Raw genomic sequence first — 13,455 nt, 5'->3', positions numbered from 1 at the left:
CCAGAAACTGAGAAAGCAGCACGAAGGAAATTAATTTGTTTTTTTCTTCTGTGTTTCACTTAAAGAGATAGTAGGAGTGCTCCAGAAAAGGTGCTAAAAGAGACTAACTTTTTGGGATTTGTTTGTTCACAGTCACAGAAGAGATTAGAAATGTGTATCAGGCATTGGAATGGGCTGCCCAGGGAGGTGGCTGAGTCACCAACCCTGTCTGTGTTTAAAAGTCATTTGGATGTGGTGCTTGGGGATATGGCTTAAGAGTGAACTTTGTAGAGTAGGGATAACAGTTGGACTTGATGATCCTGAGGGTTCTTTTCCAAGTGGAGTGTTTCTATGATTAGGAAACTAAGAACTAATTGGATGGAACTACAAAATTATTTCAAAACCTTTCCAGAGACTTATAGAATCAGAATGGCTTAAGCTGGAAGGGACCTTTAAAGATCATCTACCTCCATCCCGCTCTGCCATGGGCAGAGACTCCTTCTACTAGACCAGATTGCTTAAAGGCTCATTCAGCCTGGTATTGAACACTTCCAGGGACGAGGTATCCACAACTTCTCTGGGCTCTTCTTATAGCAGTTTCTGCATAATTATTAGCTGCTATTAAGAGTGAGTAGCTGTAAAATGTAGGTGTCAAATGTATGAATTGGCCTGTTAATAACCAATAAACTCTGGAAAGAAGTTATGCCAGTCCAACTTTGCTATATTGGGATCTGGTTGTATGTTGATTTTCTGTATTAAACCTTTGCTATTTACATTCCTACAGAGAAAGCAACTGCAAACACTGAAATACAGAAATCCACATCTACATAATCTGAGATTTCACCATCCAACTCAGAACATTTTTCTATCGCTATTTAAGATGCTACCTTTCTTGTGGGGAGAGCACTGAGCTGTGTTAATTGATGCTTAATACAAACCCACAATCCTGCAGATACTTTTATTGTGTTATGCCAACAGTTCAGTTAGTATAATTGCACACAAAGAGCAACCAAATGCAATTTTCTTTTACTTAATACTCACTCTGCTGTTCCTTTCAGCTCCTTCATCAGATTAACTAATGTGACTCAGAGCTCTTCCGAGAAACAGCCGTGTAAGTACTTGTAAGGGAACTCTCCCTGATGCAAAAGACAAAGACTTTGCAACCACTAAGTGTTGCACAGAAGAGACCAGAACTGAAGGAAGACATTCATCCACTCTGGATGAGAAAATGTTTTCCTGACAGTTTCCATGCAAGAAAATGTGGTCAGACAACTGCTACTGGACTTGTAGAGCAATGCAAAAGTGGAAGGGAAAAAAGAGTAGTATTTTTGTACAGTTCCCAACATGCCATTGTGTGCCCTGACACGAGTAAGTTGTCAGAGGGATGAATGAGAAGCTGGAACATCAAAAGAGAAGCTATCCTCTTGGTAGTTACAGCCTATTCAGAAGCACCAGAAATCTTTAATTAAAGCTTGATTGCTCTGTGTCTTGTTATCTCTTTTTGCCTACTGAGAATCCCATTTTTTCTCCTCCAGTTTCCATAATAGCAATTTGTTTACCTAGAGTTTCTCATTACAGCTCACTCTATCTATCTGTCTGAATTTCCCATATTCTTGCTTGTCTATAAAAGGAAATTGCACTGGTTTGACAGAAATGGACTTCTTAAATTGGTAGTTAAACTCTGTAGAGAGATGCTATGGTTTGAGCCACTTTCAGTTTTACTTAAACTAATACCTAATCAATTAAAAAATGAGGCCAAAGTAAGCTTGGTTTACATCAAAATAAAGAGTGCACAGCTCTCTGCACAGGCACAGACTTTCAATCTAAACCCCTGGCGCCACTAAAGTTACTTTAATCTTCCTACAACTTATTTGCAGGCTTCTAGAATCCAGTTACACTTGCAACCTTTCGGCAAAAAGCTGGCATTTCAGCAAAGAACAGGTCATTAATTCATCAAAAAGCACTTGCATTGCTCTGGGATCAGCTATCTTGTGGCTGCCCTGCACTGCAAGCTAGCATGTGACTAGAAACCTACAAGAATTTTTTGATGGTGATGCTGGTCACCATCAAGTAACTGGAGAGAGCAAAACTACCACATCAGTTGTAGCAATTTGGGATCTTCTACACAGCACATTCAACATCTCATATGTGCTACTTGTCAGTGCTAAACAGATTTCAGGAAACTTTGGGATCTTCTACACAGCACATTCAAAGTCCCACGTGTGATACATGTCAGTGGTTAAAAGATTTCTGGAAACTATGGGATCTTCTACACAGCACAACTGACATCCCATGTGTGATACTTGTCAGTGGTTAATAGACTTCTGGAAGCTTTGGGATCTTTCACAGCATGGCTGCATTATGTGTTGCACCTTTGGTGTATGTATTCTGGAGATGCAGAATGGTCAGGTTGGAAGTGACCTCAGAAATCATCTAGTCCAACCTCCCTACCATGGGCAGGGATGGCTCCAAACTAGGCTTGGTTGCCCAAGGCCTTACCCAACCTGGCTCTGAACACCTCCAGGGACCTCCATGACCTTTCTGGGCAACCCATCCCAGAGTCTCACCACCCTCACACTGAAGAAATTCCTCCTAAGATCCAGCCTAAACCTACTCTCGCTCACATTAAAACAATTCCCCCTTGTCCTGTCTCTAGACACCCCTATGATGCCAAGCCACAACACACAATGGCAAAGCTGAAGAAGTAATTCTCCAGGTAGAGGGTCTGAAAACAGAGGACAGGGAAATTGGTGGAGATGACTATGGCTTCTGCTAAAAATGGATTTCCAAGCACAGGCGAACCCAGGAGATGCATGTAAGAAGCTGCGCTCAGTTACACAGGAGCAAACTGAGGTCCATCCTCTTGAAAGCAATAAAGCTTCTTTGGATTCACTGTCATGTAAACAAAGTGTTACCTGTTCTTCAGATTGCACTTCCTGCTGTGTAGGCTGAGCAAGCTTGGGGAGGGCATTTTTTTATCCTGTTGCCTCCTCAGGAAGACAGGTCTTTGTTTTCATATGATTTGTCAAGAAGGAGGTATTCTAATGTGTGATCTATCACACAAGCCAAAGATCACATTAGCTGTAATTACTTTTAGCTGAGCTCAGTGCAGTCTTGGGGACTTGAGAGTGGTGCTGATGGTGCTGGTTCCCTTGGACAACAGTAAACAAGTGGCCATCAAAGTAAAGGCTGTGACAGAATCACTCTAAGGTTCCTTAAATGTACTACAGGACGCAGAAAGTAACATAACTAAAGCTGGGTAAAATGCATAGTTCCTGGACCACAGAAGCATCTGCAGTGTCTGCTGAGAGCAGAAATTTAACAACACCGAGGGTAAAAGGTACTTCAGCTCTGTGGAGACGCTCAGAAATGCAAAGACTTCCCACTGCAAGAAGCTGCAGCTTAGCTTCTTTGATTTCTGCCCCATCTTCACATAGGGTGCAAAGGAGAGAAAACCTTAAGGGCTGGAGACAAGCTTAGGGAGAACATTTGCAGGACTGAGGACCAAGCCCAGAAATCAGGCAAGCTGTCTTTGATACCACCTTGGAGTTTTGCCCAAATCTTGTAACAAATTAGTGGAATTGATTAAAATCACTTTGTAACCTTCTCTACCCCAGCAACCTGACTCACACTATTTCCATGGTTTTAAACTAGAGTAAGGCAGATTTAGGTTGGACATAAGGAGGAAGCTCTTCACAATGAGAGTGGTGAAATACTGGAATGGGTTGCTCAGAGATGTGGACAGACCCCATCCATGGAGATATTCAAGATCAAACTTGATGGGACTCTGAGCAACTCGATCTAATTAAGGATGTTTCTGCTTACTGCAGAGCAGTTGGAATAGATGACCTTTGAGTGGCCCTTGCAACCCAAAGTGTTCTATGATTCCTACTGTCCAAGCATTTTCTTAAATTGCATTCCACAGATAAGATAGGGAGCAGAGGAGTTCGAAGATGTCCCATTGTTCCAGGAAGGAACAGTGTTCCAGCAGGAAGCAATAAAATGATAAGAAAAGCCTACAGCCACAAGATTTCCAGCCTAATGCCCACACAGCTGCTTTAAATCAACTCTGCACCCAAACTTCAGGCTGGTCTCCAGTGTGAGCATGGCATCTAATGTCCTTTGTGTTACTTAACCAGTAGGTACTCTGGAAGGAAATAAACAGCTGCCTTAGGGAACTACATCATCACCTGATGTTCCTTCAGAGAGTCAGACCTCTGTAGCCTATGCTTGTGTATAGATCCTACCACAAGATCACTGACCTAAGGGCAATGCTGGAAGCATATGAAAGCAAAAGATGGCTTCACTTACAGGCAGGAAATGGAGACACAGATATTGAAGGGAAAATTTTGAAGGATCTTTGGAGGAGGAAAATGTCTTTTCGGAAATGATACCTTTGTGACCAGCCCAAGCTCACACACAATGTCTACAACAGAGCTAGATACAACCTTCAGAGCTAAAGCACAGGTTCACTCAGTTCAGTATCCTCTCATAGAGGCTCTGACTCATTCTCCTGAAATTTCTGTCAGTGCTCCTCCATTTTTCCTGCTGTATGATGCTCAGAACACCAAGTATCAACCAACTCGACTTGATGGCAACTCTTGGCCCACACTGAAGGTTGCATCACCAGCCTCCTTTGCTGGCGCTTGCTCCATCCATTTATAAGGGCCTGTGGTGACAGGACAAGGGGCAATGATTTTAAACTAGAGCAGGGTAGGTTTAGACTGGACATCAGGAGGAAGTTCCTTATAGTGAGGGTGGTGAGACACTGGAACAGGTTGCCCACAGAAGTTGTGGATGCCTTGTTCCTGAAAGCACTGAAGAGCAGGCTGGATGGTGCAATCTGCTCTAGTGGGAGCCTGGTCTTGCTGGTCTTGCCTGTGCCAGGAAGGTTGGAACTAGACATCTTTAAGGTCCCTTCCAACTCAAGCCTTTCTATGATTCTATGATTCACAAGAGAGTTCAGGTTCCAGCAGCTGCCTTGCTGAGGCAGCACGGAATGGGCTAACACATCCATTTTTCAGGCAGGCTTTGAAGGCTGTGTGGAGCCTCTGACCCCACTGAACAGACAGCTGTTGGTATCTGAGCTGACACTGCTAGTTCATGTACTTCAACACTACACTGCAGGTAGCAAAGTGAAACATAACTTAGAAGTCTTTCTAAGGTGGAAGAGCAAGAGAGGAGGAGGCAGCAAGAACAAATTCCTAAGCTTATTGACAAAGTGAAGGAGTTATATACCCATGACACTCCTGTTTGCTGCCTTAGAAGGGGTGCTATTTCCAACTGGTAGGTAACTAGCTAGCCCTAAGTAAGGAGAAAAAGTTGCACATAGTGCTGGGGTGACAGCTGTAGCAAGTGTTCCTCTCTCCTGTAGTTATCCCTCATTTCTGCAGGAAGCTTTGCTCCTCAGGCAGACTAAAGGTTGTGGCCACCCAAACAAAATCAAGAAAGAAAGCTGGCAAAAAGGAGGGAAAGAAGCAGATTGAAACAGTAATTCAGGTGTAGAGCCTGAAGCAGACATTGAATGTGTGGGCAAGCCTGGGAGAGGGAAGACAAACATCTGGGAGACAGTGATACTTGGTGGTGGTGGGGAAGGGAGATTTGAATCCATACAAGACCAACATTTCTAACTAACCAAAAGGCATGGTTTTAAAACAAAGTCCAATGCTGTATTCCTTCACATAGACATGGAAAATATTACTACAAAAAGAGCAAAGTCATCTTATTTCAAACCAAGCATATGTCAACTAGAGATGGGCATTCAGGTTACCACATGCTGGACTCAGTCTATTGGGACACTTTGTTTTGATTCCTTCCTGTTCTTATGTAACCACATCACCAAACAAACCTGCTTTCCAGTTTAAAAGCACTTTTACTTCAAGAAGAAGCTCTTACTGTTTTTTCTTTCATCAGCTTGCAATCAAAATCCCAGTTACAGTTAACAGCTAAAGGTAATTGCTTTCTAGACCTTGTTTTGTTTTGGTTTGTTTGTAGGAGACTTGGGAAAATCTCTGAAGAAAGGCTTTGGTACAACGAAACAAAGGAATCATATTGCATTTAGCCACATCAAACTGAAATCCATACTAGTTAGAAATCTCTGCTATCTGAAAATGCTTCTCAGAAGGGAGAATTACCTGCTGGACCAGAAATGGGGGCAGTGTTGAGCTGCAGATTTCCCAGAAGCTTCTGTCCCCACGCAAACTTCTGGCCACCTCTACCGGTAAGCAAATTGCTTGAGTCTGGAGTGGCACTTCTCGGTGTCTTCTCTCCACTGACTAGAAAATAAGAAGTCACAGATCAGTTTATCATTGAGGGTGGTTGAGTCGGTATGCAATCCAAACCTGAAGCTAAATTAAGGGCTGCAGGCTTCTCTGCTGAAGATGAGAGCCTGCATCTACCAGACAGAACACTATTAAAAGGGCAGACTGACTTGCTATTGCTGCTATAGGAACTATGCCAAAAGAAAAACAAACAGGAATGAGTGGTGGGCAGAACAGTAAGAGAACCAAGTCACAAAGCAGAAAACCAAAATACAGTCTTTAGCAGCTATTAGAAAGTTTGTCTCACAGCCAGCAGAAGTATGTGCAATCCTTTTAAAATTACAGCCTAACCTTAAGATCTCTTTAGAATACTGCAACCTGAGGTACATTGTACTGAAGCAAAGGGGAACTACTGTGTAGATGGCAAGATTGAGACCCCAGCCAATGCAAATTAACATCACACAAAGCAGGTGAAACATTCTGACTGCTGTTAGGTGAAGAAGTAGCTTAGAGGTTTTCAGACTGGGCATGGCTATAAAGGTGGTAGCTTCTTCTGTGACTTCTCTGCTCAGTCTCTTCTAAGTGAAGGCACCTTCTGAAGTTACTGGTAGATATTTGCAGGCTTCTACTGCTTCTAGTTACCGGTCTGCTTCTCAGTTGCTACTAAGGATTGATATGCAAAAGGCTCTTATGCTTGCTCTTACAGAAACCAACAACTCTGCTAAACCTTGTGTACCACATTTGGGTGTCACACTTGTGTGGAGGAGCAAACAAGACACATGACTCTAAACTGCACAAGGGAAGGGAATCCATTCCATGGACACCATATTCAGGATAAAGCTGAGGGATCACCAGGGTCAAGCCTCTTCTTCAATGGCTGCTGTCTGAGAAGGACTCTGTCCTGCCTTCAATCCCAATCTGTGCATTCCTGAATCCAGCTCCTGAATCTGGTTCATATCTGCTGCTGAGCCTAGACACTTCCCCAGTGTCTGCCTCAGCATCAGTGGTGGCAGCGATGTCACTGACATCAGAGTGGTTGGTTTCATGTTGCTTGTATATTTATTTTCATTAAAGCTGGTTTAGTTTTCTTTCTTTCAAGTCTCTTTTCAGTCTCTGCCCCTTATTCCATTTCTCTTTCCTACTGGGAAGGAAAAGGGGTTCACAGAGAGCATTTGTCATGGTTTAGTTGCTAGCCTGGACCTAACCCTTGATTAGAGATGAAGGAACACAAGTAAGTTCTACTGCCAAGCCAAAATGGAAGTTTCATGTGTTCACAGCAGCAATCCTCCAGCCCTCATGCAAGTTGTTGGACTGAGGTATGGAGTGACAGATCATTGAACACATTTACAAATTAAGCAATTCACTGTGCATGAGAGTACGAAAGATGAGCCAGACACAAACGTTCAATAAAACCTAAATGGAGTGAAATCTGGCAGCAGAGCTACAGACTGGGCATATTCTAGAGGACAGTCAATCACAAAGTCTGGATCAGAATCCAAATACTTCCCAAGAGTACAAAAGAGTGAAGACCCTGGTTTCTGATTCAGAATTAAAAGCATGTCAGTCCAAATCAAATCACCTTGTTCTAATTTAACTGGGGTATTGTGCCCAATGTTATTGCAAAGTTAGTGTCAGTCACAGGATGTCTTGTCTTCTCCTAGCCAGAGTCCAAATGCCATTCATTTTGATCATTGTCACACAGCAAATCAGGCCATGTGGAACTCTATAATCACAGATTGGCTTCCCCATCATCCTGGGCGGATAGGTGATGCTACTGTCTCAGCTGGAAGCTGACTCTCCCACACCATATGTCTTACTACCCAATTGCTGCCTGACTTGAAAACCATTCATAGCTGGCTCCTCCTTCTGAGCATAGTTATTTCTGAAACATACCTTCACATTTCTAGAGTCTTTTGAAGACAAAACCACACAATCCCTTCCCCACAGCTTCAACCCCTTCCTGAATCTCAATTAAATGGCCATTAAAAGGCAAGCCACTTATAGATAAAAGGAAAACTTACTTGTTAAATAACAGTCCAGACTAAGGGAGACATTGTCAAAAGCAATAAAGGCATCAGATCCTTCTTCCCATGAAGCGACGATCTGAAACCAAAACCTGCACAGATTGGAAGAACAGGGATTAAATTCTGTTAAAGAGATGTCTTTGTAATTAAAGCAGTTTTAGAATGGGGAAAAAAGCTCTTCTTTTCAGGTTAAAAAATTGACAGAGAAAGTATCCTCACCCCTAACAGGCGAAGATGATCTGAGGAAGGGAGTTGTATGGGAATATAGGCAGAGAGAAAAAAGAAGAAAGCTCTTTTGCCCTTGAGGGACATACAGCCTAAAGTAGGTATAAGTGTGTGTGTGTAAGAGATGACAGAAAATAAAGTCCCCTGAATTTCATTAGGTTTCTCTCCAACTGGACTCTGTACCCCTGACCATAACTGTCTGAGTTCAGTTGTTTAGTCAATTCTCAACCCATCTCAAAGTCCACTCATCTAACTCACACTTCCTGAGCTTACCTATGAGGATGTTATGGGAGACAGTGTTAAATGGTACACAACATCTGCTGCTCCTCCTTCATCTACCCAGTTAGGCACTCATCACAGAAGGCTATCAGATTAGTCAAGCATGATTTCCCCTTGGTAAGCCCACACTGACTACTCCTGATACCTTTGTTTTCTTCCAGGCATTTAGAAGAAAAGAAAGTTATCAGGAGCAGTCAGCACAGCTCTACCACCAGAGATGATGGTGAAACTTGTATAAGCTAAAACAGACTCCAGGGATATATGTGTCTTTTGAACATGTCTGGATTGAAGTGTTGTCTTCTGCAACTGGTGGTCTTGTTAAGCTACAGAAAAAGCTACAAAAAAGCTGATCTGACCAAAACAAAACCTTCAAACAGGAAAAACTCCTGGCAGCCTCTGAAAGGTGCAACAGAACAGTGTCCATCCATAACAGAGAGAGTTGGTAGAGTTACTATGTTCCTTCTTTATTTCTGGTAAAGCAAAACAATGATGCTTCAACACTGAAGTTTCTCACTCCTTGGAGATATGCATTGGACATATGGAGAAACTTCTTAAAAAATGGGCTTTTAATGTTCTAAAGACATGAGCAGCTGCTATAAAAGAGCAAGTGATTGACACAAAGAACAGTGGATATGAAGGAGGAGCATCCTTAGCATCAAAGGAAACTCCAAACAGCAAGACATCATTTTCCTTGCTAAAGCTCCATCTCTACCAGCTCAAAAGGTGGAAGCTATATCCAAACAAATCTGAAGATCACAAGTGTATTTTTTTGCCTTCCTAATCCATACAAAGTGTGACTGCAGCATAACTTTGCCAGAAATCTTGCAGTCTTGGTATACCTGCAACCCATTGAAGGTAAGAGGAGAACTGAAAGGAAAACAAAAGTCTTGCATATTAAACTGGCTTTCAACCGCATTGTCTCTCCCTCCTCTGCCTCCTTCCACCATTTCCTCCAGAGCTGACATCTCACAACACTTCAAATGAAGTTACAACCTCTAGCTTAAACATAGGCTGTTCAGTTCAGTTCAAGACATGCCACGTGAGTCTTAAACAAAAGCTGTTGGGACAGACAATGTGAGCTCTTCTCTACTCTTCCTTCTAAGCCACTCTGCCAGCAGGTGAAATGACTCGAGCCTTACACGAAATAGGTCCTGAACCACCAGAGGCTACAGTCTGGTGTGTTACAGAGAGCCAGCACCTACTTCAGGCTGTAAACTCAGCAGAAGCTTCTCCCTCCCTGTTGTGTGCTGTTGAAACCTTCAGGAAGAGCTAAGCTGGAAACAGATTCAGCTTCATGTCTTTCAGTGGGCTGTGTCTAAAAATCAATGACCTGCACACAGTGAACCTTAGTGCTACACTCAAGGAACCACTGGAACTGAAGGGTCAGAGGCATTTGATCTTCAGTCTGTTTCCTGAGGGTGCACATTAAATGCCACTTGGAGATGTGAACATTTTGGTGTGTATTTATGTTTGTAAAGTGCTGAACTGAGGCTGGGAAATGAATTACACAGACAAATAAGCAATTTCTCCATGTCAGCTTTTCTCTCCACTTCTGCTGACTTTAGCTCAGGTTGCATAAAAGAAGAGACAGACTTCTCCAAGGATGACTACTGCAGCTTCTTTATACCTCTAGGCAACTAAATACTTCTGAAGATAGCTTCAGGCAATTTCTTTGGCAGAATCTAAGCTTCATGCCCCAAGGTGTTATCTTTTGATGCACTGTTCATGTCATGTCTCTTCAGGCAATAAAGGGCTGTTCCTAGGAGAACCACCAAATGCTCAGCCCCTAAGAACACGAAGGCATGATATGACCTCATCTTTCAGTTTTCGAAGGGAGAGCCATCTAGCTGTGCCCAGAGAAGAGTGCAAGAGGATGCACTCGACTTTTATCCACAGATCATGAAAATTAGGAGAGCCTTGCTGATTTCACCTTCACGAGCACTGTGACCAGAACACTTGAGAGATTTCCTGAAGCTCACCAGGAATAAAAAAGAAAAGATGACAGAAATGCCTTCAAAACACAAAAATCAAGTGCATGTTAAACACTATTGAGACCATCAGGTTGCCTATTTATCTAGTATTTTCCCTACTCTGAACGCAGTTTCAGCACAAACCTTCTCTTGAGACCAGCATTTCTGCAACAAATAGTTCATCTTTTTATCTTCTCCAGTTTAATGCCACTATTAATTGAGAAATATGATGGCTTTCAAGTTCCATTGGAACCAGATCATCAGTTAACCAGCATTTCAATCATTAACTGTGGTGGTTTTAGCTTAATGGGCTAATTAAAGGAAGTTTAATCAAAACTGAAGATGGAAATGTCACACATCAGTGAGACAGAAAAAAACTCCACAATCTCGTTCCCTTGCTGCCTTCCTTTTCTTTTTGCCTTTCTGTTTGATTCCTGAAATCAGTAGAACAACTTCCTTTGACTTTGGTGGAAGCTGGTATTGAAACACCAGAAGCATATGTTACTGCAGGGATGCAAAATAATGCTGGAGGTGACAACAGCTCACTGATAACTTTTGCACAGATCAAAGTAGGGTATGTTGCCTGTGAATCCAGTGCTTCACCTGGCACCTATTCAGCACAGATACTGGTTCACAGCACTGTGCAGACATATTCACTGCAAACAGACATTGTCATAGAAGGCCATGAAAGAAGGTGAAGTATTCCTGAAGGTGATTATTCAGAAGCAGTAAAATAAGACCTGGACAGTTTTGCCATGGCTTTGCTGCCTAATAAATCCCAGCAACTCCCTCACATGAAATCTAAATCCTTATCCAACAAGGTCAGATATAAGGAGGAAGTCCTTTAGAATGAGAATGCTACAATACTGGAACACGTTGCCCAGGGATGACATTGAAGCCCTCTCCCTGGAGACACTCAAGATCAGCCTGATGTAGTTGGAGATGTCCCTGCTCACTGCAGGGGGTTGGATAAGATGACATTTGAGGGTCCACTCCAACTTGATATAACCTGTGAATCTATGAAAGTCTATGTTTGCAAGCTAGAGATCTTCACAGGAATGAAAATATGGCTGTTATACAGAATCATAGAATCACTGTGATTGGAAAAGGACTTCAGGATCATCAAGTCCAACAACTGGTGGATGAGAAGCTTAACATGCAATAAGCACTTGCAGCCCAGAAGGCCAATGGCAGCCTGAGCTGCATCAAAAAAAGTGTGGCCAGCAGATGGAGAGAGTGGATTCTGCCCTCTTGTCTGATCTGGTGAGACCTAGCCTGCAGTGCTGTGTCCAGCTCTGGAGTCCTCAGCACAGGAAGAACACAGAACTGCTACAGTGGCCCCAGAGCAGGGCCACAAAGATGACCAGCAGCCTGGGGCACCTCTCCTATGAAGACAAGCTGAGAGAGTTTGGGTTGTTCAGACTGGAGAAATGAAGGCTTCAGAAAGACCTTATAAGCAGCATTTCAATATCTGAAGGAGACCTAAAGGAAGGCTGGGGAGGGACTTTAGAAGGGCTTGTATTGATAGGGTGAGAGGCATTGAGTTTTAAACTAGAGCAGGGTAGGTTTAAGTCGGACATTAGAGGAAGATCTTCATTATGAGGGTGGTAGAACACTAGAACAGGGTAGAAAACCTCAGAGAGGCAATGGAGGCCCCATCCCTGGAGACATTCAAGGTCAAACTTGATGAGGCCCTGAGCAACCTGATCTAGCTGAGGATGTCCCTGCTCACTGCAGGGAGGCTGGACAAGATGACCTTTGAAGGTCCCTTCTGATCAATGCATTCCATAGGTATTTGATTATCCAACTCCACCACGACCACTACTACACCATATCCTTGAGCATCATATCTAGACAGCTTTCACATACAAGCAGGGATGGTGATTCAACCACCTCTCTTGAATAGCTTGGACATTGGAAAAAACATTATTTGAGGACGGATTGAAATGACTTCTTATCCATCTATTCTTTGACCCCAGAAACATGGCTAGAAGAAAAAGTTCCTTGAGAATTGGGAAGTACAAGTTCCACCCTGCAGAGTCCAGTGTCAGCTGAGCTGTGAATGCAACTCATCCAAAGGCCCTTTTGTAGGAGAAAAAAAAAGCAAACCTGTTTGAGGCAGATGCGAAATGCTGTACCAGGTGGACAAATAAACAAACCCAATTCAAATCTCTCCTCTGGGGAACATCAGCTCGGCTGTCTGAAGGATACAAGTTTTACATAAACTCAAAAACCACTCAAGGGTGACTACTGAACAAATACTTCTGAGCTCCAGATAAGAAACAGCAACCAAAGCACAACAAACACACTTGTTTTGGTTTGTTTCTTTGGCCCAACCTGTGAAATTTGAATGCAGGTCCCTAAAAGGTAGGACCAAATACATTGCAAGCCAGTTAAATCTGTCAGGAATAGGGTAACATCAAAGCTTCCAGGCTGTAATACTCCCCATTCCTCTGGATATTTGAAACATGGGGTTTATTACTGTGGCCAGCAGATTAAGAGAGGTGATTCTGCCACTTCACTCTGCTCTGGTCAGACCTCACCTGGAGTACTGCATCCAGATCTGGAGCCCTCAATACAGGAAAGACACGGACCTGATGGGGCAGGTCCAAAGGAGTGCCACAGAAATGATCAGAGGGGTGGAACACTTCTGCTATGAGGACAGGCTGAGGAAGCTGGGATTGTTCAACCTGCAGAAGAAAAGTCTCTGAGGAGGGA

The 13,455-nt window shown here is 43.1% G+C and overlaps 1 protein-coding gene across 1 annotated transcript in view; it reads right to left on the bottom strand.

Annotated features, from left to right (window-relative positions):
- LOC135186555 (ALK tyrosine kinase receptor-like) overlaps nt 1-13,455 on the bottom strand; it is a 203,259-nt gene that overhangs the window by 50,835 nt on the left and 138,969 nt on the right. Inside the window, exons 7-8 of the mRNA XM_064164356.1 lie at nt 8,261-8,355; nt 6,114-6,254 (exon numbers count right to left, since the gene is read on the bottom strand). Of these exons, the coding sequence (XP_064020426.1) occupies nt 6,114-6,254; nt 8,261-8,355 (236 nt within the window). The remainder of the gene's footprint in view (nt 1-6,113; nt 6,255-8,260; nt 8,356-13,455) is intronic.

The sequence above is a fragment of the Pogoniulus pusillus genome, chromosome 25 (assembly GCF_015220805.1).
Source record: "Pogoniulus pusillus isolate bPogPus1 chromosome 25, bPogPus1.pri, whole genome shotgun sequence".
NCBI classification, from domain to species: domain Eukaryota; kingdom Metazoa; phylum Chordata; class Aves; order Piciformes; family Lybiidae; genus Pogoniulus; species Pogoniulus pusillus.
The sequence above is the reverse complement of the archived record's forward strand: the minus strand, read 5'-3'. Positions and strand labels throughout refer to the sequence as shown.